Source organism: Colius striatus, chromosome 13 (genome assembly GCF_028858725.1).
Source record: "Colius striatus isolate bColStr4 chromosome 13, bColStr4.1.hap1, whole genome shotgun sequence".
Lineage (NCBI taxonomy): Eukaryota > Metazoa > Chordata > Aves > Coliiformes > Coliidae > Colius > Colius striatus.
This window is the reverse complement of record NC_084771.1, coordinates 9,394,086-9,420,123: the sequence shown is the minus strand read 5'-3', so window position 1 is coordinate 9,420,123 and position 26,038 is coordinate 9,394,086. Positions and strand designations below refer to the sequence as shown.

General features: G+C 37.3%; 1 protein-coding gene across 7 annotated transcripts in view; it reads right to left on the bottom strand.

Moving 5' to 3' along the window:
• The window catches only part of ATRX (ATRX chromatin remodeler), a 76,767-nt gene that overhangs the window by 25,222 nt on the left and 25,507 nt on the right, over positions 1 to 26,038 (bottom strand). For 6 of the 7 annotated variants that reach the window (XR_009819691.1, XM_062006950.1, XM_062006952.1 and 3 more), the window contains 12 exons: positions 24,271 to 24,352; positions 17,576 to 17,706; positions 16,876 to 17,076; positions 15,141 to 15,234; positions 13,969 to 14,077; positions 12,973 to 13,152; positions 12,444 to 12,585; positions 10,796 to 10,905; positions 6,240 to 6,386; positions 5,854 to 6,031; positions 1,085 to 1,222; positions 340 to 515 (listed from right to left, as the gene is read on the bottom strand). Coding sequence is in view for 6 of the 7 variants with exons in the window: in XM_062006950.1 (XP_061862934.1) it covers positions 340 to 515; positions 1,085 to 1,222; positions 5,854 to 6,031; positions 6,240 to 6,386; positions 10,796 to 10,905; positions 12,444 to 12,585; positions 12,973 to 13,152; positions 13,969 to 14,077; positions 15,141 to 15,234; positions 16,876 to 17,076; positions 17,576 to 17,706; positions 24,271 to 24,352 (1,688 nt within the window). In the remaining variant the exon portion in view is untranslated. The remainder of the gene's footprint in view (positions 1 to 339; positions 516 to 1,084; positions 1,223 to 5,853; positions 6,032 to 6,239; positions 6,387 to 10,795; positions 10,906 to 12,443; positions 12,586 to 12,972; positions 13,153 to 13,968; positions 14,078 to 15,140; positions 15,235 to 16,875; positions 17,077 to 17,575; positions 17,707 to 24,270; positions 24,353 to 26,038) is intronic. The other variant, XM_062006949.1, reaches the window with a different exon arrangement.

The following is a 26,038-nucleotide window of genomic DNA, read 5'->3' as shown; positions in this document are numbered from 1 at the left end:
TATTCTTTAAATGTGTACATGGAATTAAAAGAGACTATTGCAAAGCAATTTAACTTTCCAGTCTCCACACAGGAAAAGAGATGGATTCTCTGACAGTTGTGTGTGTCTTGCTTTAGGATACACTGACATTTTGATAAACCCTGTGAAATTTTTGTAAAGTTTTTCTAGTCATAACAGATAATGCAGAGATGCAGAAACTAGTGAAAGTATTTCAGTCAACAATAACAGCTGAACTCAGTGGAGCAAGTTTACAGGCCTTTGAGTGCTTTTATTGGAAAGAGATAACTCCCCCTCCCTGCAGCTAATTCAAGGAATTAGTTCCAGTAGAACTGTTCTTACCTGAACACATCCAGCTAACATCTCATAGAGAATATGTGCACGCTTCTTCATCACTCTGACATCTACCAGGGTAGAGTCTGCACACTGACCATTCTGAATGGGATTTATAAATCGGTTTCGGAACTCCTTAATTGAGCCAAGCAAATTCTCCTTAATAAAGTTAACCATGCAGTGATCTAGGACAAAAAGACCAGACTTGAGTGGTTCAAAATGGAAAGTGCAGTACTGGGATTAATAGTAACAGAAAATAAACGTGTCATGTCGTATTTTATGTGTGTCACATAAAACAAAGGACTTTCTGCTGAGTAAAGAAACCCAAACAGCCTCAACACTTTCCACAAAGGGCACCTTAAATTGACACATACAGAAGGCATAGAGCTAGCTTCTAAATTTCATGTCAGGTTTAAAACCATCTCATCATGTTTGTTACACAAAGTCTGAAAGCTGCTGTACACCAAAACAATCATATAACAAAATCATATTTGCAGTAATTGTTAAATAGATTCAAAAGTATATTAATCAAGAGGAAGAAAACCATTCCAACACATTAAAAGAAGCAGAGGCAAATGTTACAAGCCAGTTTAAATTAATTTCCCAAGACAGTACTATGAATCACTGTTTACTAAGGTCACTAAGAACACTGCTCTACAATGATTTATAACAATTTAAACTGATGCTGCTGCAAGACCTGGTCCATCCATTGTATGTTCAAGAAAAGAAACACTTAAACCAGAGAACTACTCACATTCTATAAGATTATTTTGCAGTGGTGTTCCTGTAAGAATTATTCTTCTCCTGGATCGAATGGAATTCATGGCCTTAGAAACAGCAGATGCTTCGTTTTTTAGTATGTGCCCTTCATCACAAACAACAAAGTCGGGGCCTAGAAAGAAACAACATTAGCTCACTTGAATATTTATAACCAGAAAGAAACTAGCAGCTTAAAGAATCCAAAATTTGTTCTACTAATGTCATTATGGATCTTTTAAAGTTGGGGGGGGTGAGTGTGAGTGAGAGAGAGTGAGTGAGAGTGTTATGCGGTGGGTTTTTTAGCATCGTTAAGGTTCTCAAGCCTTGGGACGAGCATTCCCAACAGCCATTCTGGCAAACTACAGCCTGTTGCTTGAAAAGTCTTCATGGGAATTAATGGATTAAATACAGCTTTGTAATATATTCCTACAAAAATTACCTATCCATGCAGTTATAGTGTGTGAATGTGCACATTTCCATTCACCCTGTCAAAACTTCATAAACCTGTTCCTCAAATCCAGCCCAGGCTGCCATCTACTGGGGCTCTCTCAATTCCACAGAACACCAAAGATCAGGTAAACAGTAATTTTTCATTAAGGTCAGTATCAAGAGGGGTAAACAATGCAATCAAAAGTCTTATCTTAGACAAGATACAAGCAAATCTCATTAGAATTACAGACAAGCAAATTGCCATCTTGCAGCTCAAAGTCACTGCAGAAATGTCCTCGGCTTTCTTCCAGAGGATAAACCCAAGGACTCTACACTGCTGTTTTAGGTGAGTTGCACAAGGAATGTCAAACCACATCACATTACATTTCCATGGTATGCAAAGCAATTCCAATAAAATTATTAAGTGTTACAATTTGGGGTCTAAAATAAACATTACCAAACCTGGAGGAACAGACCGATACACTAATGGTTTTCAGATTTGGGTAACTTCAGGAAACTCCTTTCTTGAAAGGAGAAAAAGATGTTCTAGGTTCCAACTAGTAACTTAGAAGGAATGTTTTACCAGATCTAAACCTGACCTCAATTCCAGTACTATCAACCACGAGGTCAGCTGAAGTCAGGTTTATGCAACTTTGAAAAACGCTGTACAAAGCCATCAGCTGGGTTCATCTATTCAGCTGTAAAACAGCTGATACTTGAGGTGGCAAAGGAGTATTTATGAGCATGGGCAATCCAATCTTTTATCTTATCAAGAAAGTTTTTCCTCAGACTAAACTGCCTTGTATAGAAGAAAATGAAGTCTAGAGCAGCGACCACCAACAGAGGATCAGTTACACCTCTGATCACTTGCACGATTTAATGCCAGTGCCAGGCATCTTAATCATTCCATTTGAAGTGTGAAAAAGTGATTTAAACTTTACATGCTAACAGGAAAGGAATCAAGAAGGTATTTCTTTTCCAAGCAGAGAAAAAAAAGAATTCATTTTAACCAAGTCTAGGAGATAATGATGAGAATCCACACACAAACACCAAACACACTGAGACTTCTCTAAGCCTACCTACTCATTTATTTTCATATCTGCCACAGAAACAGTTCTCCTTATTATTCCACAACTTTTGTTCCCCAGTTTTGACAGCAGGTAAAACACTGAGTGGTTACATACAAAGCCTGCTTTTACTTTTAAGCAAACACCTCTTAAGTGACACATCCTTTCTCTTGCCCTCATTCTAATAGCTCCTGAAGACTAGCAAAAGTAAGCTGTTCCTGCAGTGTACAGTGTAACTGAAGTGGCTTGGATAAGTTTTCTAGAGCTGAAGTGTTTGTAAAGATTTGCAACATCTCCCCACCAGATGTGACAGCTTGCACATTCTCTGAAATAGATTTGGTCTAGCACATTATGTTTAGAATTAGAATCAAAGTACATTAGAGAAGAAGGATAATGAAGTCTTAATGATAGATAGCAATCAAAAATGTGCAAATACCTCAGAAATCAGTTTCAGTAAAGACTGTGATTCATTAACATGAAGTAGTTAGTTATAAATAAAAGCAAACCAAACCAAAAAACCCACCTCAAAAATGCTGTTTAGGATAAGTGAATGACAGTAGAAATATGAAAAAACTCTCTAAGTAAAATGATTTGTATTCTGTTTGGCAGGCACGTAGTACGGATATCTTGAACTAACATCTTGGCCACAATTCAGTGGCCGGGATTTTCAGTAATTTGTGGATTTTTTTCCTTGTTCTCAAAAAACATGAATGCAATCCATTACAGACAGAACATTCCTCAAAATATTATAAAGGAATGTATAACGCAAAGGCACCTCAAGGGATCATTTCGTCCATTTTCTTCATCTGAGATAAGAGCTAGGAGAAAGGGACATACCCTTGCTGACACAACTAGGAAATTCCATGACCTCTCCCTTTTGCTCCAACACTGTGCAATAACACCTAATTTAAATGATCTCTGCTGCAAGTCAGAGTGCCTTCTGCCCTTTATTTCTGCAACTGATTTAAACAACAACCGATAAAGAGTCATTTCAGCAACCAGCTCTTACATGATGGAAAACTTGTCAAGTTCACTGTTTTCTAGGCTAAAAAGCTTTACAGCTTCAATCCTTCCTCGAAGATCACAATCTTCTTATTCTTCTTGCTGTACTTGCACGTTAATGTATCGATACACATAAAACATACTCAGTGACAGATATACAGATACACACACAGTCCTTCTTCCTCTCAAGCCTATAAGAACTTAAGTCTGCTTTATGCAACTGTCAATTAAAGAGTAGTTTCCAAGTTAAACAGTAATGGAATTTTTATTAGTAGTAACAAGTTAAAAAAACTAGTTATTGAAATGCTGTAAACAAAGCAAAACAGCTATCAATAAACCCAACAGCATTGCATCAGCTGCACAGAGCATCATGGGAAAACATTTGTTGCTCTGCATGTGTCTATAATCCTGCTATTATTTCACATAGCAGAGCTAGTTAATTAATGAAATCACTTCTCCACCCATAAACTTTGGCTAAACCTTCCCCCTCTGGTCCCCTCTTCTGTAGTATAGAGTGCAACACAAGCTTCTCCTACAGATTCTGTCTACCCTGGCAGTATTTATTTTAACCAGACACACATCATTACATTATTGCTCAAATACCAAATTTGCAACTTTTAAAATTAAAGATGCTCCCAGAGGCAGAAGTTTTCCTATTTACAGTCACAGCAGTAAGCCAGCACATAGCTTCATAACTCTTTTACTGGCAGCCTGCTATATTGCCAAAGTAATTCATGAAGACAGCAAGAAATGAATAACAGTCGTGTCAAGATACTTCTCATTCATTTAGCCAATCTAAATTACTCCAGAAACCAATGGATACTAAAATGATGAACACTCCTGCCTTTGTTTAATTAGTTAAAATAGAGACAGACTTGAAGCAACATAAAAATAATTATTATACCAACCCCTATGTGTAGCCTCCCTTATCTTTCTACAAAAAACCATCCCTGTAAGAGTGTTTAACATGTTATTTCATCATTGCTCCCACATCTGACTCACTGAATACAAAACTACTGTCCTGTCAGGCTACCTTCCTGTCACCACTACTTCAAGAGAGCAGTTCACAACTCCTCTGACTTAGACTTTCCTGGCAACATCATCAATAAATGCAATATCCTGAGCACATCAGATAGAGAATAAGACTGACAGCACAGGGTCGTATCCCCCCACAATGTTTTGAATTACTAGTAACTGCAGCATTAACACAAGGAGTTAGAAAATCCACTGACAAAAAGGGCATCTGCTTCACTGCTTAAGTAATGCAAGTAGATTCAACAGCATCACAAAAATAATTCATCAGTTCTTGTACTGGAACTTCCCAACTGCATGGTTTGGTGAGTCAAACTGACAGAAAACTGATTAATGCTCAAACAAGCTTTCTGCAGAGCTGGAGATGTCAACTCCAACTGGTCAATGCCAATGATCACAACGCTATTTTTCCCATTAGAAGAATCCCTTTGCCTGTTAGAACAAAACTCAAGGGTCTGCCATTATTTGAAACCTCACAGAACGAAGCTCACCAGGCACAATTCTAAACCAGTTGTTTTCAGGTATCAGCTGCTAGTTCAGAACTTGCACAATAATTTTGCTATTTTGGTTAAACTTGCCAATCTTAAAATGTTTAGTTCTTTTTGGTGACCATCTGACAGATGAGTTATATTAACCTGGAACACTTTCAAGTGCTTACATACACACTCACATAATTTTGTTCAGCTGAGCTTAAACCAGACATCTGTTTCTTAGACTGAAAAAAACCTGAGTGCTTTGTCTGCAGTCGGTTCATTAGTACTTAACACTTGCTTGTTCACACATCTGAAGTGCACTCTCAACTATTTTTCATGTGTAGCTCATCCCTTAACAGTAGATTTCTATCAAGGATAAAGGAGCTTGTGGTTGTACCAGACCAGCACATTAAAACAGCCTTAAGTTCCCAACAGAGTCACTTGAAATTACCTTGCAAAGAAAGCAAGGTTAGCAAAAGAGACACTTAGTAGGAAAAGTTCCAGTGCATTATCCTGTGGTCATTTCTGCTTTTGATCTAACAGAAAAGACTGTTGTCGAAGTCTATTTACCAAAGGATCTGGGATAGTTTCTGAATGACTGTTTCTGTTACGCACAAAAAGTCAACCAAGGAAATCTGATAACTCTCACTAACGTTATGGTTTAGAATTCATTGCCCAACAGATTTCCATTTGCAACAATAGTACACAAACTAGAAAGTAAAACGTATACATAATGCATACTTATATTCATTTTCACTTACCTGGATCAACTAAAGCTTTATTAAATATTTCTTTCAGTTTTCTACTCTTCACATTCCTGCCCTGGGCAAGATTCCGATACATCTCATAGCCGATGATCATCACGCCTCCTTCATCTTGCCACCGCTGGAGCATGTAGCTTCTCTCTTGAGGGCGTTTCACAGTTGCTAGTTCACAGACCTTTCAAAAGGAGGGAAAATATGGTTGAATTTCTCTTAGAACACCAAAGTACTGGTGTAACTTCTCAATATCTCCAGGCTTATTAATGCAAGTAGATTTTTCATATACTTAAGTGTATTTCTTAGTTTATATTCTCAATAGTGGAACTTCTCAATTATGTAAATCATTCAGTTATTTCAGTTTTAAGAACTCTTTTTAAGCCTTATACCTCTAGTTTTTCATCATCTTCTAAACCTTCTTGCCATTTTTCAAACTCATTCAACCAGTTCAAGGCAGTGTTCAATGGACACACCACCAGAGCTGTCCGAAAATCCAGCTTCTCACACAGCAAGACTGTATGAAGAAAACTTACTACCTGCAAGAGGGAAAAAGAGACAGAATGCCAAATAAAACATAGGGTATTAAACACTAGGAAACAAACACACAAGTATATATGCACATATAGAACTTACCAACAACAGTCTTGTTCAAACATTCTTTTTCTGTTTGTTAGACAACTTGGTGGCTTAAAAGTTAATACACTTGTACTTCTAAGCCCTAGTTATTACTGTGTTACATGGCTGCATACATCCTTCACACAGTGAGATATCTGCAAGCTTGAACTGCACCAGAAAACTGAACCATTTCATAAATAAGGAACCCTTCCTTTGCATTTCACCAATCATTTTAATAAACCAAAAATTTCTATTAGTTCACTTCTAAGCTTTCTCCCAGTATTTGCCCCAAACATTAAATAAGTTCACCTCTCTGGGCTTCGCATATATCAAGTTTGCTGAAGGTGACCTTCAATCTGAAATCAATGTTTCCCACATTTTTTCAACATATTGAAAAATTCTCTCCAGAGAGCTCTGAAGCAGGTTATTGAAATGCCTTCCAAGCAGTCACCCTACAGCCAGATTGGCTGTATGCTGCAGATAGCACCTCTTTGAGGCCTGGGAAAAAAACCCTTACAATCTTTTCCTGTCCCTCAGTGTTTCTGCTGGGCTGCCTGGTTTTGGGGAGTCACATATAAAGACAGGACTAGAGGTAACCTGTAAAAACTGAGGAGCAGAAGAGTCAGTGGTTCCATGGCAGCTCCAGCTCTCACACTAGACTGGACTCTACTCAATGTAACTGTATGACATCTGGAAAGTTCTTTCCAGGTCAAACCCTGGTATCTGGCAGCTTTGATTTAAAACATTGTATTTTCAAACTGCATGAGTATGCTCGAAATGCTGGGCAACAAACAGCTTTCAGATGCCGTAACACAAAAGGAATTACTAGTGGTTTTGTGACCAAGACAAAAGCATCTCGTGTGCGGATGCAAGAACTATCTATGAAGATGAATCACAAAAATCCTACATCCTGGACAGCCAGAAAGCCCTCAAATGCCTTATTTCCCTGATCTTTTACTGATGATCTTTTCTGCAGTTTGCAAAATCTGCTGAAACTTAAGCTCTGATTTAGCTCTTTTAACAAATGGTATTACAGACTACAGTAGAAAGATTGGCAAATGACCACATAAGGAAAAATCCAACTAACTAAGCTATAAACACCGACCACAAAAACACTCGATGCTTATTTGTAACTATGGCTTGCTTTGACTATCAAGAAGTTACAGCCAACAGATGTGAATCACACTCAAAAATACATTCAGCTGTGAAATATTTCATCAAACAAGTATACACAGTGACCCAGGCTGCACTGCTATGTTAAAGCACAACAGTTCTGCAAAACATTGCAAATCTCCAGTAAAAGGTGGAATTAACTCCTGAGGAATTATGTTCACCTAAGCTAGAATTAAGAAGGTAAAGATATACTCTTGAAAGGCAATTTTCAAACTATGTATGAAAGTTCTCTTCTATAGGATTGCAGATTGTCAAAATATTGTGTTTATCAACCCAATTTTCACAAACAAAGCAAAGCTCAATACACTATAGCTGGAGTATTTACAAACATACAGTCCATGTACTGTTCACCCCAATCACCAAAAACTGCAGCTTGTTTTACCTAAACAGTACACACAGTGAATGACCACAGTCCCTCTGATCATCTAGCATCCTGTGTTACTCAAAGCCCCACCTCCCTCAAGAAAACCTCAAAACCCAAGATTCTCAGGATTCCCTTGGGCCTGTTCTTTGTAGAGAAATCTAGGGGATCTGAGGAATCTAAGATGTTACACCAGCCTAAGCACTGTGACTGTATCCTGCAATTTGCAGGTCAAGAAAGAATATTGTCAGGATCTGAAAGTCCTAAATAACATTTGTCTGAATTAGGTCAGAGGACTGCAGGATTAAGTATCTCTCATGTAACTTCATTTTTTGAAGAATCCTGGTTTTGAGGGAAGATGCAAGAATAAGGAAGCCATCTTGACTCGGTAACGAATAGCTAAAGCTAGCCAAGAGTAACTCCTGCTAGACTCTCTCTGCAGATTTTGTCTTGGGGTGCATTTCAAGTCTCTAAGCCAACCCAAGCCTGCTCTCCAGCAGTGTCCAGGTGGGCCGACTATGCAAAACACCATCTAGCAAGGCAGATGTGAGCAGCTCTACAGAACATAAAAAACAACTGAGATGCCTCATTCCAAACATATAGGTGTCAAAGACCAACTGCTTGTCAGCAGGATCTTACAGCACTTTGTTTGCTAAGTGACTAACAAGGTGGTAAAGCTGTCTGCTTTCACTCACAGACCATGAATCTAGCTACAGCATAGAAATGTTGACACTTTTCATACAGCTTGGAATTCCAGTCTGTTGATATACTGACCTCTCTAGGAATGAACAGATCTTGAGCCTTCAGGTCAGGTGATAGGGCTTCCCAATCCAATGGGGAAGCTTCTACCACAACTGAGCAAGATGGAAGAGGATGGTGAAATGGCATTTCCTCACAGACGCTTTGAGGACCCCATCCTCACTGTAGGAAGAAAATAACCTCTTTGAGAACCATCATTAGCATGCTAAAGAGATTGCACTCCAGGGAATGAGTAAAATGCATCCATATTTGGAGCATCTGAAGAAAGAATTCAGAATGAAGCGTTGGGTGAATACTGGCTGCTAACACGACCTAAGACTTGCTGGTCACAAACCCATCAGAGTACTTGGCAGATCTCCTGTCAAGTGACCTTTTAGCTAAGAACCACTCCTGACAAGGAAATGCCCCGGTTGATCCCAAGTTGCAATCAGTTGTAACCAGTTCTCACATAAGCTGCAAATTAGATTTCTAATGATTCAGCTCAAGCCAGAGATCAAAAAGATTCACAGTAATTCATTTCACTAGACAGTCATCCTGATAACGACACAGAAATGTGTCCCTCCTCCAGAAATGAGGAAACACAGCATCAGTGAAGGCCAATGACAAGGAAATCGAAGTGGCCTTGCTTTTCTGAGGGCCTTATCTAGCACAAGTAAGGTTGTTATCCTCATTTCTGAGTTCTCAAAAATTTGCCTTTATCTTTCCCAGAATCAAAGGGAAAGGTTCTTCTGCTAAAGGAATGCTTGGGTACAGACCAGGCAGCAGAGCAGCAAGACAGGCCACTCACCCCAGTTCTTTCCTCACAGTACTTGTGGTGAAGCTACATCCAAAATTTATGAAGACAGATAAAGGCTTGGAAACAAGCAAACAAAAAAGGAATTCAACACTCATACCCTGAAAAGGTATGAGCATAAATACTGAGAAGCAAGGATAATTGGGTTTAATCTTTAAGCTCCTTTGAAGGTCAAGGGCTGCAATGATTACAAAAGGCCCAAGAAAAAGAGCTGTGAGTGTTGATTTAGAGCAACTGCTTGGGAGATCAGTTTCAGAAGAAACATTTGAAGATGGGGATTGAGCTTCAGATTTTAAAGACTAATGGAGATGGAAAATTGTTGGCTGTGCAACTTTTAACAGGGCAGAAGAGCCACTTGTATCAGACCAAGAAATATGGAAATGGCTTTTCAAGAAATGGTACAATATCCCGTGTCAAAGACTGTTACAAAGCAGGACCATGCTCATGTGACAATGGAGGCTCAAACCTGAGGATCTCAGGAAGTGAAGAATTTTAAAGCCAAAGAAAGGAAATAAATGAAAACAAGAGGTTGAAAGCATGCCCTACAGTTAATTGCCAAGGCAATGAAAGTTTCTGGTCTTAGTTGTTTATAATGGCCAATAACACAAGAATATGAATGTATACATGGCCAGTTACGGATCTAGGAAATGAATGTCCCCTGGCCCTCAACCTGCAAGAGTCTACATTGTAGCAAAGCATCTTCTATTTTTATATATTTCATAGCACAAAGCATTTGACTTCAGTCATTAGAAGTCTGGCATGGAAATACACAAATCAAACCTGACAAATCCTTACTCTGACAGTGAAACAAATAAACTGAACAACTACCGAGGAAAAGAAACAGTTTAAGGAGCAACACATGGATGAGGAAGACAGTAAAAAACACAACCTGCTTAAGAGTATTACAACTGTGTTAGAAACACAGGCTTCTGATTCTGCCTCCTACTAGCTGTATTTTCTTGTTCTGAATTGCAAGGAATCTACACATCAATTACAATTAAATATGACCTTTTCACATGAATATCAATGACTAATTTAATTCTGGATAGTTTAAAACTGGAGAAAGCACAAGTGTGTATCAGAACTTTCACTGCAAAACACACTTCCTTCTCAAGACTTTACAAAACATTTTCCTCCAGCAATCCTCATCAAGAAACTTTACTATGTTCTGAAAGTCATTAAAATTGGCTTTTGCTTTGAGAGCAAGCTACAGACCAGAAAACACGACGACTTTAGTTTCTTACCTGTAATGTCTTCCCCAGACCCATACAGTGAGCAAGAATGCATCCAGAACCAGGAGATGTCTTTGTTTTTTTTACAGATTCACAACAGCAATCCCACATGAACTGAACACCTGAATAAAATTACGGAAGGTTTTCTTATTAAACATTTCTTTTATTAACTTTCATCTGAGAAGACACAGGTGTGGTCACTAGAAGATCACGAGAACTTTGAATGGTAGTGCCCTAGGTAACTATTGATTCATTCCTATCCAATGGGTTGTATGTGAGATGATCTTTGTCTTAAACTTAATTATATCCCCAGTTTTCACTTAAGATGTGGCAACTGGGTTGGAAGAAAATACTGTGTGCACTGCAGATGACTACAATCTTGGGGACAGGGAGAAAAGAGGGGACAACTAAAAGTGGTAAGGACTTCACAAAAAAAAACCCTAAAATTACCTTGGTAAATTAGTAAAATTATCTGAAACTAACCAGGAAAAATCTGCAAAGACGTGAAGTTAAAGAGGAAAAAAAAAATCAAGTAAGAACTATGACAGCTCAAAAAGATACACTACATAACAAAACGTATTCAGAGCATGAGGGTCTGTTGGTTGGTATTTTTTGTTCTTTACAATATATTTACTATGGAATTGTATTCTAATATGTTATGCTCAGCACAGATGAGGCTTCAACTTGACTGCTGTGCCTGGTTCAGGACACCTCACTTTAAGAGCTGAAACAAGTCCAGATGTTTCTTAATAAAATTGAAACTGGGCTGTTTAGTCTGGAGAAGAGGAGACTGAGGGAGGATCTTATTAACATTTACAAATATCTAAAGGGTGGGTGTCAGGAGGCTGGGACATCCCTTTTTTCTGTTGTATCTAGCAACAGGACAAGGGGTGATGGGATGAAGCTGGAACACAAAAAGTTCCACTTAAACATAAGAAAAACTATTTCACTGTTCAGGTGAGGGAGCCCTGGCACAGGCTGCCCAGAGGGGTTGTGGAGGCTCCTTCCTTGGAGGTCTTCAAGACCCGCCTGGACGTGTTCCTATGTGACCTGATCTAGGTGACCCTGCTTCTGCAAGGGGGTTGGACTAGATGATCTTTGGAGGTTGTTTCCAACCCCTACCATTCTACGATTCTATGAAAGGCTGTAATTGTGAACTTTGAGGAAAATTTCTTCACAGTTCATTCTGTTAGTTTAAAATTATGATTGGTTATTCTCCTCTCTTCCTTCTTCACAGAAAACAGGACATGGAAAGAAGAGGAGCTGATTTAGAGTCATGCCTGGTACCAGTAAAAAAATGAATTCCTGTTGACAAAGCCAGGGAAATATTGCAAGGTTTTAAAACCTTCACTGAAAGCTGTAAAAAGTGAGCATACTAATTCCTCAATAGAATGGGTAAACATATATTTGATTCTCCCTTTGTGTAGATAATTTGATGATTCTGAGCACCCTTCATACTACTAAGTTTTCTGCTTGAGGAGTGGAACTACATATCAATGATCTCATTTACTTTTCTATTCAGATGTTCCAAACATAAAGCATTAAATCTGATGCCCTGGCATTTGCCTGCCAAAGAGTTTTTCTTACAATTCTAATTCAGGTTGGCTAAGGTGCTGTCTCAGTGGAGGGGGAAAAAAAATTAAGAACTCTCTTTCCTTACCATCTACTTGGTGTGGTTTCAGTCTGGTAACTATACTCCTGTGAACCTGCACCAGCGGTTCTTTGGTTTCTTCATCTTCATCCAAAACCAGTTTAGTTGTAATGGGACATTTCAGAGGTGAAGCGTCTTCTATCTCTATCACCTACAAGTACAAACAGGGCATTGTAGGAACGTTTCACACACACCAAACGTTGCATCGACACTAGCTTTGCCAAAAGTGGAAGTCATAACTTATTTAGTAAAAGAGAAACCTTTCTTTACTGTGCATCACAACTTACTTTGGGAAAGGGCTTTTCCCCACGGAAAATAAAGCAGTAGGCAACTCAAACAGCTCTCTAAAGGTCTCAGGAGTCTTTCAAACTTACCAGTGCTAACCTGCAGGAAACTACAAACAAAACTTGTCGCTTACAAGGCTAGATATAAGTACTTCAAAACTTACTTATCAAATTAAACTGAGGTAGAACTATATTGTCACAAACATCACCAACAATTGAACTTCGTAGCGTTTTGCAAAGGCAACAGGACATACCTCTCTCAACTTCTCTCTCTCCCGTTCTCTTTCTGCTATACGTTTTCTTCTTTCTTCTTCTTCTTTAAGTGCATTTTGTGTTTCTGTTCTAAGCTTATCATCTTTAATAATTTTCCTTATTTTCTTCCTGCCTTTTCCAGGAGATTTTGAATCATCGTTGTCCTCATTCTCTGAATTACTCTGTTAGAAATTAAATAAAGTATTAGCAAGAAAATTATGTCACAGACCATGAAATCCTTCATTTTCAGACAAGTTCTCCAGAATTCTACACAGGTGGATTTAGCTCATAAGAGCTAAAAGGTAGAAAAGGATAAAAACATTAAAAAGATACCTTGTTAAAACAAGTTGGCCAGTATGACACAAGAAGTGCCACTTTAACTATGATATATTCTGACATATTAAAGATAAGCCCAGTTGTGCAAAAGTAGTATTGACCTAGTTTACATTAATTCATGATAGTTCATAGTAACTAATGACTGTTAGTAAAGAACTGTTTTTCTGCTCTGGTGGTGCTAGATTGTATCAGCTATAATCTATTTCACAAAGGAAAAGAAACCTACTATTTATGTCATCTTCTACATCCAGTTTAAATCATTTCCTTAAAAGATATCATGCATTTTATCATCCATTCAGTGGCACAGGCTGCCCAGAGGGGTTGTGGAGGCTTCTTCCTTGGAGGTCTTCAAGACCCGCCTGGACATGTTCCTATGCCACCTGATCTAGGTGAACCTGCATCTGCAGGGGAGTTGGACTAGATGATCTCTAAAGGTCCATTCTAACTGCTACTGTTCTATGATTCTATGATTTTTATCAAGATGTAGACAGGAAATAGTTTTAGTGAAATGCAATGGGTTTTCTTCTCCATAACTGCGCCATCTGACAAATTTTAGTATTGAATTGACGTTGAGAAAAGTTAGAATTTTGTACTGTTTGAGACACCTAGGTCCATAGGCAGCTGTTAGAAGAGACAGTAACTCCCTTTCCTTATTCAACTACCTTATTGTTGTTTTCACTTGAAGAATCCTCTTGAACCTTTATACGTCTTCGTTTCTTTTTCTGTTTGTAACTCCGTTGGTTTTCTTCTGCTTCAGCCTTCTTGGCAGATCTATCAAAAAAAGGCAGGGTTACTGATTAATAATAATTCATTGCCTCACTAAAAAATCAATGATTAAAAAAAGTACACGAACTACACTGCTAATTATTAGAATATATACTTCAAAGCTACTTCCTCTCCCTCAACTCACTGGACACACAAGGCAACAGTCTATTCCAGACAACCCTGAAGACAATCAGCTCTTGAGCTGCTTTCTTCTCCCTTCCTTGCACAGCAAGATTTCAATGCACAGTTAAAATCTTGGTGCTAAAACCTTGCAAGTAAAATCTTCACAGGGAAAAGCTACCCCAATTTGCATGAGACTGGCTAAACTTGGGGCAAAACCACATGGGAAAATCTGGCTACTAAATTCTTCCAAGATGTCATTTCTGAAGGACATGTCCCACTGCCTGTGTGATCCCACGAGTATGGCTCATTCTCATCTGGACATGGCAATCAAATCCTTTGGGTACTGACTTCAACTCTCCCCTGTTGAATCCTCTTTTAACTCCTGCCTAGGATACTCAGGATGGATGGAAGAAGGTACTTTTGTCAAAAGGTCATGTGCAAACAGGGCATTAGAGATTTCCCAGACACTTTTCAACCCAAAGAGCATCCAAACAATTTGAAAACATACTTCACTTTGTATAGGTCCTGCTTTAGCAGCAGGTTGGACCATATGATCTCTAAAGTCCCTTCCAACCCCTGCCATTCTGTGATTCTATGAAGAATCTCAGAATCATTAAGCATGAGTTCTCCTCAATTGACACTGACTTCCTTGGTATAAAAACACTCGGTTTTTGGTTAATCTTATTTTTTCTTTCCTACTGGCTCATCAAAATGCTCTGTACCACACACTGTGATGCAAATTCTTAATTCTCACGCTTGCTGTGAAGTTAATTAGCAGATAATATCTAATATTATCTACTGAATTAGATATCAAATTACAGACAAGTATCAAAGGTTGTAAGGATTGATTCAAAGTCTTTTAACCTTTACCATCTCACTGCCTAAACTGCACTATTAAAAATCAAAAACCAAACACATGATAAGCTTAGTTAAGTTTTGTTTCTACCTCGTTCTTGGACGTTGGTCATCTTCAGACTCACTCACTTCTTCACTAACTGCAGATTCGTGAAACTCCGAGTCGTTTGAATCATCGCTGCTCACTTCAAGAGAGTACAATTTCAGGTTAAACAGCAATGCAAAGTTATCAACATTACATATCTCCTAATTAACTGACTGTTTAAGATCAACAAGATCACTTAAGACAGTTTGGGATTCATTAAACATACTAATAAGAAGCAACAGGAACATAAGGGGATCAGAGTAGAAAAGCTTAAGGTGTAAGCACTAGCTGAGTCCTGATAGATGGCCTATTACGCCAACAGGACTTCAGGTCTTTATGCATAAATACATCTAAGTACAGTTTATAAGCAGGTGATAGAAAGCATCGTAATGCTGTCACATTCTCAAAGAGAGCAGGTGAGGAGGACAGAACTTGATGGGGAACAGTACAGAACTTCAGAAAACAAAAGATTTTAAATACATGCTTTTGTTTCCAATATTTTAGATGTACTTTTCCTATTCACACTTCACATCTCATGCAAAACAATCCTTATTTACTAACAACATATGCAAACATATTATTGTAATTATGGCTGGAAGTTTCACCAGGTAATGCAAGTTTAAAACTGACTCAAAAGACAACTAAAAACACATATAAACTAGCAGCATTAGGTAATACTTCCATAACTACTAGGAGCTATCATTGGCATTTATAGGTAATTAAAATTGGCATGCCATTTAGCACCTTTGTAACTTCAGTTTGACCTTACAATGGAAAGCTTAAGTGGCTTATGAATAACAAAGCTTAAAACCAGGATTCTTTTACATATGTAAGGGAAATATAATATTAATAACATAGGGTTAAAAACCACCAAGTTGAAATAAATTGTGTTGTTCTACTTGAGACTAGTGAACTTAATTAAAGCACTTCAACGAAAGGATCCTGAGAATTACTCTCACTGCATCTAATTCGAAAATTGCCACTGTAATTTACAATTAATGTTCTTGAAAGATATGCTGTTGGTGGAGTTTTAATTCCATAGGAGAGGAAAAGTAGGAGATAAAAATCTGAGTTTTCACAAAGGAAAACTAAACAAATCACATTGCACCTTTCAGTCCATGGAACAGTGCAGAAAATAGCATCGGTAAAACAATAAGAACAGGAAAACACTGTGCACCCATACTGCCACTGGCCATGAAACACTATCAGCATGTACACTGACCAACAAGGCAGCAAGCATTTATCTTTTACTATTGCTCCCCTCTCCTGCTGAAAGTTATCAGTGTCTGACAGATTCTTGGTTCTTGCATGCAACAGCGAAAAGGAGAAATCCAAGCCAAGTATCATTTCACAGTGCCATCTGGTGCTCAACCACAGCTGCAACATCTCATTTCCAGGATGGAGAAATTTTTGATGCACAAGGGCCTACTGACAAGCCCAAGGTACAGAGAGAAATTATATCAAGGAAAAGAGAGACTTTCACAAATTGCACATACTGGGTTTGCCTCTGTTATTTAAGATTAATGTGCTAAGACTCAACAAGATTAATCTAATTCAGAGGATACAACAAGCAAAAAGAGCTGCATTTCTACTATTCATCAAACACAGAGAATTCTAAATTTAACACACAATATAGGCAGATTTCCAAATTATGGAGTTTCAGATGTCCATTCTGACATGCTTTAGACTTATTTTATAGAAGCAAGTGGGTGTTGAAACAAAATACATTTGGATTATGTACCTTTCCTTCTATTTCTGCGCTTCCCTTCTTTTTTGTCTTTTGGTTTCACCTTTTTTTCTTCACCAGATTCTCCATCACTCACTGTCAGCTTGTGCCTCAGCAGTCTGTGCCTGTACCTAGGCTTCTTGGATTCTTCTTCCTCTGAATCTGATTCAGAATTATCTTCCTTCTCCTTCTCTTCTGTCAGAGACTCCTTCTCTTCTGTCAGAGACAAGAGTCAGTATAACATGCAACCTGTCATTTTTTCTTACTATAACTTGGCAAGGATTAAAATCTGATTTAGGTTAAATTCTTTACTTTTCAAGGAAATTATGGGCAACAACATACCACTGTTCCCTCAAATGTTAAGTATTTTACACTATCTGAACGCTTGGAATGCCTGTTCCAGTAATTGTATATCTCTCCCATGAATTTCATGTCTCCCATGAATTTCATATTCCTCACAAACGCCTAGGACTTCTAAATTGGTCACAAAAATCATGCTATTAGCCAAAAAAATGCATTTACAGATAATTACAACAGATTATAATCCTCATGATCATGTACACTGGCCTCTATTTGGCAACTAGCTATCAACATCAATGACTTCTTTTTGTTGAAAACTGAAGAAACTTTAAGAATTATCATTTTCCCAAGCGACCTCTGTAATTATGACAGATGCTACAGCACCACTTTTGCCCAGATGCTTTTTGGTGCTCACCATCATCTCCTGTGTTTTCATTTTGCTTTCCAGGTTTCTTTTTTCTTTCATCCGATTCATCATCTGAAGAGGCATCCTCATCAGAGGAAAGATTGGCTTTGATTTCTTCTAAAAGCATTTTCTTGGCAATTCTTTGAAGTAAAACAGAAAAAACTATTTATTCCATTGTTCAAGTAAGTTTATGAATGACAAGTGTAATCCTATACCATTCAGAACTTCAGAAAAAGGGTTGAAAGCTGAACAAAAAAAGGCACATGATGAAAAGCCATTGTGGTAAGACAGGATACATCAGCAAAAATCTCATGTTCAATGTAAAGTGTTAACTTGCTTTTAGAAAACAATAATGATTCTTCAAAAAGAAGTGTAATGTTTTACAGCAAGACTGGAGGCAGCTATAAAATGCATGAACATAAATATTTCATTGTATTTGTGGTCTATTTGGATGGGCTCTTGCAGTTCTGGGATAGGCACCTCAATGAATTCTAACTGAACAAGAATGTCAGGACGCTGTAGACCAAATCCTAATACTCAAAACTCTCCCTCCACCAACAGTTAACATGCTTACTTGATTTAAATTCATGAGATCAATTTCCTGAAGCACTGAATCTGCTTGACTAGAGTATGTGTAAACAGTAACAGTTTTGAAACAGTGCATCACTGAAAACATATTTTAAACAAGGAGACTATTGATAGATGTATTAACTCATAGGCTTAAAAAAACCTCACAACTTATTAGCCTCTATCTGCACAGCTTCCCTTCAACTGTGCTGCCATACTAATTGCTTGGGCCCATCCTCCTGCAAAAGAGACGCTGTAGCAACTGTAGTAACTTGTGTCACACGATGAACTGATGTTAAGTACCTCAGGCACAAGAACCCACACTGAATCTCTCACATGAACTACAAGCACTTGCCTTATAGCAACTCTAGCAAAAGAAAAAAGAGAATGTGTATATATACATAGACAAAAGTCTTAGCAAACATTATGGATCCTAGACTTCAAAGAAAGATTACAATCGTATTTCCTGTTACACAAACTCTTCACTCAGCTTCTCATAGCTTACTTTCAGCACAAGACTATTTGTAGCTAATGTACATGAAGTCATTATGGAAAAACGATTTCTTTACATGTTCTTGCAACAAAAATCTTACATGAATCTATCCAAGGAAGAATATAAAATGACATGTCAAAAGCATAGGAAAATATTGGACTTATCTGAGAACTTGTACTTCCAGGGGAAAAGAAAACCTGAAAGAATGAAACTAGGCCTTCATCATATAAATATCTGAAATACTGCAGAGTTTTCATTTTGTGGTCATAAATTGTATATGATTTTTTTCTAGGTCAAATCTGGTCTGTCTTGCCTCTCAGGAGGATTAATGTATACTCTATGTACATAGTTCAGAATGGGAATGCTTTTATACCAGTCAAAACAACTGTTCAAAAACCATGAAACTGAACCAGAACACAGGCTTCACTCAGAAATGACAAAGGAATTATGATCTCTTAAGTACAGCTTCTTCTACATCAGAAAACTAACTTGTTGCTTTTATGAAGCACTATGAACTAGGTTTTAAAGAGTTTGTATTTCCTTTTTAAGCATGTAAGGTGTCCCTAAAACAAAGACACTTTTTAAAGGTAGTTTTCCCAAGGCATATTTCCTAACACTTCCCATAGCATTTTCTGTTTTTTGAGTGGTTGTATATTTTTCAAAAGGATTCTAATGCTAACATCTATTATTAAAAGATGGAAGTAAAATGGTTTAATAAACACTTAAGAGTGCTCAATGAGTCCCAGAAACATGCCCTCTCTTTTGATAAATAGCTTGCAAAGCAATAGCTGGTAAAATCTTTGAAATACAGTACTCTTGGTAAGCTTTAATTGCACAAATATCAATAGATCACAGTGTGAACTCAAGGAAAACTTACTAAAAGTCCATAGATAAGTAACATCCTCTTCCAAATGTTTTTTTGCACTAGGTCCTTCCAGAGGATTTGGAAAAGGAGCTTAATTTTTTGGTTGGTTAGTTGGTGTTTGGATTTTTTTTAAACTCACCACATCACATACAATAGCAACAAGAATAAATAGCTCCTTATATAAGAAATTAAGATTATACTTCTTCCATCTCTTAATGGTCAGAACTTCTTCTTCCAAATGAAACTGCTTGGAATATCACAGGTTGGCTTCTCTTTAAATGCTTTTAAATTATGTCTCTTGAATGCTACTCCGGGAAATGCAGGTAACAGCAGTTTGGCTACTTGTTTGAAAAAAATATCAGTATCTTCACCAATGTTTTGCTTTGGAAGAGGAAAAAAAAGTAGAAACGCTAAAAAGAAATGCAGAATTTTACAATTCAATCCTGAAGGTACTGCCTAGTAATACTGCCTGTGACTTATTTCAGTTGCCCTCAATGGCATCAGCAAAGTTAACATAACTTGTATGTGGATAACAACACTTACCTTTCATACAAGTCACCTTTAAAAATGTCTTTCTGTATTTTAAACAAAGGTTGACTTTGGTTCTTAGCAAAAGACACACATTTTTACTTGCTTTATGATTTTTTTTTTTTAAGGGGAAGGAAAAAAGCAAATCTAACATCCACCTAAAAATACCAAGCACAAAATCTACTATTGATAAACAGGTGATGCTGTTATCTTCCTACTAATCATCACCATAACCACCAACCAGACTGGTTACATTTACTACTTTTTAATTCATTATTTATAATAATATTAAGAAGGTTTTGCTTTTATATTCTGTTCTCCTATAGAAAATGAAACCATTTTTAGCTAGGATAAAGACTGAACCATTTTGAAGCAAACTGAGATGTAACTGCTTAGTGAAAAGAGCTGCATTCTCTTCTATGTATTCTACTGGAATGATGTTAGACTAAAAATGCAAAACATTGAGGTCTTGAGAATTTTAAACACTCCTATTTTTAAATAGGGTAAATCTAACAGTAATTAAAAGTGTGAGCAATAGTAGAACCAAACATATCAAGTCTTGTAAATGCATCTGACAGATGACTGAAGTAACAATAGGCTTACATGAATTACAATGAATTATTAGACTCTCCAAACTGGTTTTAAATTTCATGTGGCTCAAGATAATAGATCACATTTCTGTTTTACCATATAAACCTCTTTAAGTGACCAGGTTCCTAAGCTAAGAAACTTCACATGCTAACTTTAATATTTTAATACCTGTATTAACATCAAACTGCAAGTACCAAGAAAAAAACAAGTTATGACAGTGCAAAAACTCCCCCACTCACATGCTTCCAGAGAAATGCATGAAAACCAAAAGACACCATGATATTAACTCGAGTCAAAGACGTAAGAGACAGTCTTGGCCAACCAGATGTAACAGTTGAACACTACAAATAAATTTAGTTAGAAGCAGAGCTGTACAACCTCCAGCACAGGACTCCAGGTAGCAAAAAACAACCCCAAACTAATTTAAAAGAAAAACACCTGCATTTCCTTCATTTCTGCCACTGATCAGCTGTGACCCTGAGCATGTCATGTTGCCCAGCCCCACTCCATCTTATCTAACCATCCTGTGACATTTGGATAAAGGATATTTTTCCAATATGTTATTTACACAGTGCCTTATAGAATGGGACTGTAATCTCAACTAGGACATACAAAACCAGTTCCAGAATAAAACAACAGTATATATGTATCATTTTATACAAATCAGGATTTAAATGTATTTCACCTTTGTAAGAGTTACACCAACAATATACATTTCTAAATAACAAATTTGTTACTATGAATTTTTTAACTTATGCTAAAAGAAAACATTTTTATAGCCAGATAGGCAAATGGAAGTTATGCAGTTGCTTAGTCACAGGACAGGATGACTTGAAACTATCCTTTCAGCAAAAATGGAATAGTAGGTGCAGCCTCTCCTGACGTGGAGTTAAATCCACATGGTAATTCCCATCACTCTTGTTCATGAATTTTTGAGTGTCAATATGATGGATTTATTTACAGATTGTCAAAAAGCTTGGTGAGACAACGTTACTGCTGGAAAAAGGATTTTTCTTCTTGAAAGTCATAATTTTAAATAATACTTAATTACTGGGACATATTTAGGTTATCTAATTAGGTTATATCAACTCACATGTAGTGTTCATAAATACTTACTAGTTATATGTAGAAATAAGGTTGGCCAAAACAAGCCTTTGGGGGGTGAGGCCGAGAACATTTTTACGTGGCTAATAAAAGCAGCCACTTTCAGTTAGAGCTCTACTGAATTAAATAGGCCTTTGATATATTACTAAAGAATTTAGAACCATTTAAAACATACTCTAAGGGATGAATATTTGGATGGAATGTCATATATGTTTTTTAAAAAAAAGTGAAAATTGCCAAACATCTTGTTCTAAACCCTGTACTTTGTTGAATGAGTTGGATTTTCAAGCTGTCAGAGTTTTATTAAATTAAATGCTTGGACAAGAAAAACGTTTTACAAAAATTTATTGCAACCATCAAATACTTAAAGGCATTCTGCATTGAATACACTATTAACTTCTTAATAAACAAAACTACTGCAAACATATTGAACAGTACCATTTAAAAGATCAGAAGGACCAATAATAGATAATTACACAACATAAGGTGAAAGCATACAGCACTGTATGTCATAGTATGACCCGCTTGGATATTGCATTTTGGCAAAGATGAGTTCAAGACTATTAATATTCATGTCATGCACATCCAAAGGTTTGCAAACAACAGAACATCTAAACTAGAGACTTGCAAACATGGGAGTTCCCACACTACAAATAAATACCCAGTAGGTACTACGTACCCTCTTTGGCCTGGAAGAAAATAGGCAACTTATCTGAATCGTACGTAAACTACTGAAACATTTTGTGTTGAGTAAACAGAAGAACAAGCTTTTCACTTCTTGAAATTTGTTCCATCTTTTTAACATTTTATATACCTGATTTTGCTGCCAAGTACAATGCATGATGAATGTAAAATTAGACTGCAGTTACCAGTTAACATGTCCGAAGATTGACAAAACTGTTTATTGACAAAATATCTCCCCATCTCATATATATTCAAAATATTCCCTAAATAAGGACTTGAACAAAGATTCAGCTTAAAAACAAAGTACAGAAAGTGATTTTTAAATCCCCAAAGCCATATCAGCGATTTGTTATCAACAGGGTTAACTTCTGTCCCAATGTAGCTCTTAAACTAATCATCGAGATCTGCCAGTAACATTTGTATGCTACAGGCTGAATCACAGAATCTTAAGGGTTGGAAGGGACCTTGAAAGATCATTCAGTCCAATCCCCTGCCCGAGCAGGACCACCAGGAACACTCAAGAAGCAAATAATAATTCAAAAAAAATGCAGGAAAAAAAATAATCAAACCAGGACTGAATTTAAAGTATCATCTTAAAAACCCTTGTATTACCAACATTGACACGTTCTGCTTATGACCCTATGCTGTCAAGTCCCTAAAGAGCATCTTTCTTTAAAAGCTGATGACTGAAAATAAGCAAGAACCACATCAGCAGCAACATTTTGATGCCAAACTGAGGTCCGTAAAGGATATAAAACAGTGTTTTAAAAATTTACTTCAGCCACACATCAAAACATACAATTCTGTGAAACAAAAATACCATATCCTAAACTATTAAGGCTCAGAAGCAGAAAGAGACTCCATCAGCAACTGTGCAAAGCTATGAAGCTGGTCCCATACATGCTATATGGCAAAAAAAGAAACATTATTTTCTGAAATACTGTATAAAAATTTTGTTGAACAACTCTTTAGTCTAACTACAGTAACTTCCAAAAAGAAACTGGCTCATAACTGAGCAATACTTCATGTTGTGCATTCACTCATTAGGAAACGAAGCCTTTACATTGTCTAGCCAGACTAATTTTGATCTCTGCAATGGTACTGGAGAAATATGGCATGTCTTAACTAGCTGTATCTTACACAAATTCATTTTTATTGAACTTGAAACTGAAGTAATACACATATAAGCCACAATTCTGAAAATATCTATGCAAAGACATAAAGTTCATATGCACGATTAGTCTCCTTGATACCAGTCGAGCCTATGCACAGTGCTTGTAGAATCAGGGCCTTTAACTATCACATTAGTCACTTCAGGTATTCTTTAGTGGATTAAAACTCAGTTTCATTAATAGCTGAAAATACCTAATACTGTGATCTCCACATTAGTGTTTTCTCTTTATTGAGAAATGATGTTTCAATTTAAAAAAAAAAGCAAATTATGTAACAATAATAACCGAGAGCAATCTGAAAATATTTTAGCACTGCATATTGCACAGATGGAAATTTCTACCTTCTCTTATAGAACTGGCTGAAATTCACATTTACCAGAAGTAAGATTTTCCCTGCCTGAACGAAATACAAACCTCACACTTTCAACGGGAACATAAAATGGACAGTGCTGCAGTGCGTTTATAACACACCCTATGCAAGGTGTGTTAACTAACACTTCTAACAACTTTCTTTGCATTTCTGGATTTTGGCCTCTGTTTTCTGGCCCCTTGTTCAAACTTGCGGGAAGCCCGTGATCGAGTCTTTACAAGGCAGGCAGTCGTGGTTTTTACAGCCTGCTTGCTCTTCCGTTGCGCCGCTTTGCGCCCACGCCTAGGGTGTGTTATAATCTTTTTTAAGTCCTTACGGATGGTATCATACCTATTCTCAGGATCGTCATCATCATCATCTTCCTCCTCCTCCTCCATTGGAACAGCCCTTGATTTAGTCTCTCCCTCATCTCCTGGGGGAGGAAGGGGAAATGAAAAACCAGAAAACATGAACACTTCATGCGTGTAAAATCACCAATAACACAGCACATGAACTATTGTCTCCATCAGGAATCCCCATACAAAATCAGTTCAGTAGAAACACCACTTTTCTACACATAAAGTATTTTTATTACTAAAAGAATGCAGTTTTTGAGCAGCACTTTTATCCACATTATGCTCACTACTACACACAACTCGCAACTCTTTTCTTCCATACTGTGAGATTTGGTTTTTTACACCAAAACGTAACACACTGAATACTCCACCTAGGATTCAGAAATTAAGGTTCCTATGAAGTTACTATTACTAGCTCCATTTCAGAAGCTCTACTACTGAGTTTATGTATATTGAAAAGAAGGCCCAAATACATTTATTAAAGAATCTCTCACCAAACTTAAGAGCTACCCTGTTGCCCTTGAAAGTACTCAAGAACAACAATGCTCACTCATTTTTCCTTTCAGAGTATCAAATACAATGCATGTACATTTGCTATGTATGTGTGAAGACTTAAGTTTTGAAAACTGCACATGCTATCCCTACTGCAAACATCGAAACTCAGCCAAACTAGATACTGTCTCATAAGGAAAGCACATCTAAACCAACTGCATGGGCCATGTAATGGAGAAACAATATGACCCCTGCCTTTAAGCTCCTCTGCACTCTCCTGGCTGAACTGAGAGGAAATTAGATTATTTCTAGCATACCCCCAGGTATTTTTCCTTTTCTTTTCTCATTCTTCTGACTGACATATGATTAATTCAGATCTGCTAGTTAGTAAAATTAATCTTATGAAAAGAGACTTCAAAATCCTCATGAACCAAGGTCTCCCATTCATACGTCCTACTGTTTATTTTCTACCTGTGGACTAAAATTAGGCTGCAAGAAGTCTGCTCCAAGTTCTTTTAACATACACTTGTCCTGGAATTACCACCAGCCAGATGCCTGACAAGAATGTCTAAGAGGGGTGACAGAAAGTCCCTCACTCTTGGGTTTAGATAAATAGAAGCACCCTGTTGGTTAAATCAGATTCTAAATCTTACTCAACAATAAACCTATGTACCTTGTTCAGACAAAGACTCCTTTATTTACACATCTATTAAGTCATAAGCAAACTGAAGAGAAAGTGCAAGCTTGCCTCCTCTTAAAATAATATCACAAAGGCAGATTCTGGCTAAGGTTAGGAGAGACCTCTGGGCATATTCTACTTCAACTCCAACCTCAAAGCAGAGCTAACTCCAAAGTCACGTCAGTTTTCTCACGGCCTTGGCCAGTCAAGTTTTGAGTATTTCCAAGGACAAGGATTAGAAAGAATTATTGGATGGAAGAGACAGATAAGAGACACTAATAGGCAAAACATCCATCATTTGCAATCTCACCCAGCAGCAGCATCCCTGGGGAAAATGGAAAACATTCCTTTGGTAGCCACCAAGGAAAAGCCCTAAATATCCCACTGTTACACACACAGACACACAATCAAACTTGCTTCATCAGAGGACCTTGAAAAATAAGCATTACAGGGTAGTATAACACACAGAAGAAACTGATTTTCCAACTGTTACTTTACAGTGATGCAAAACACCATTAACCAAACTTTGCTTTCTGACAAGACTCTAAATCCAAAGCATTAACACCCACGAAAAGTAACCTCCACATCTGCA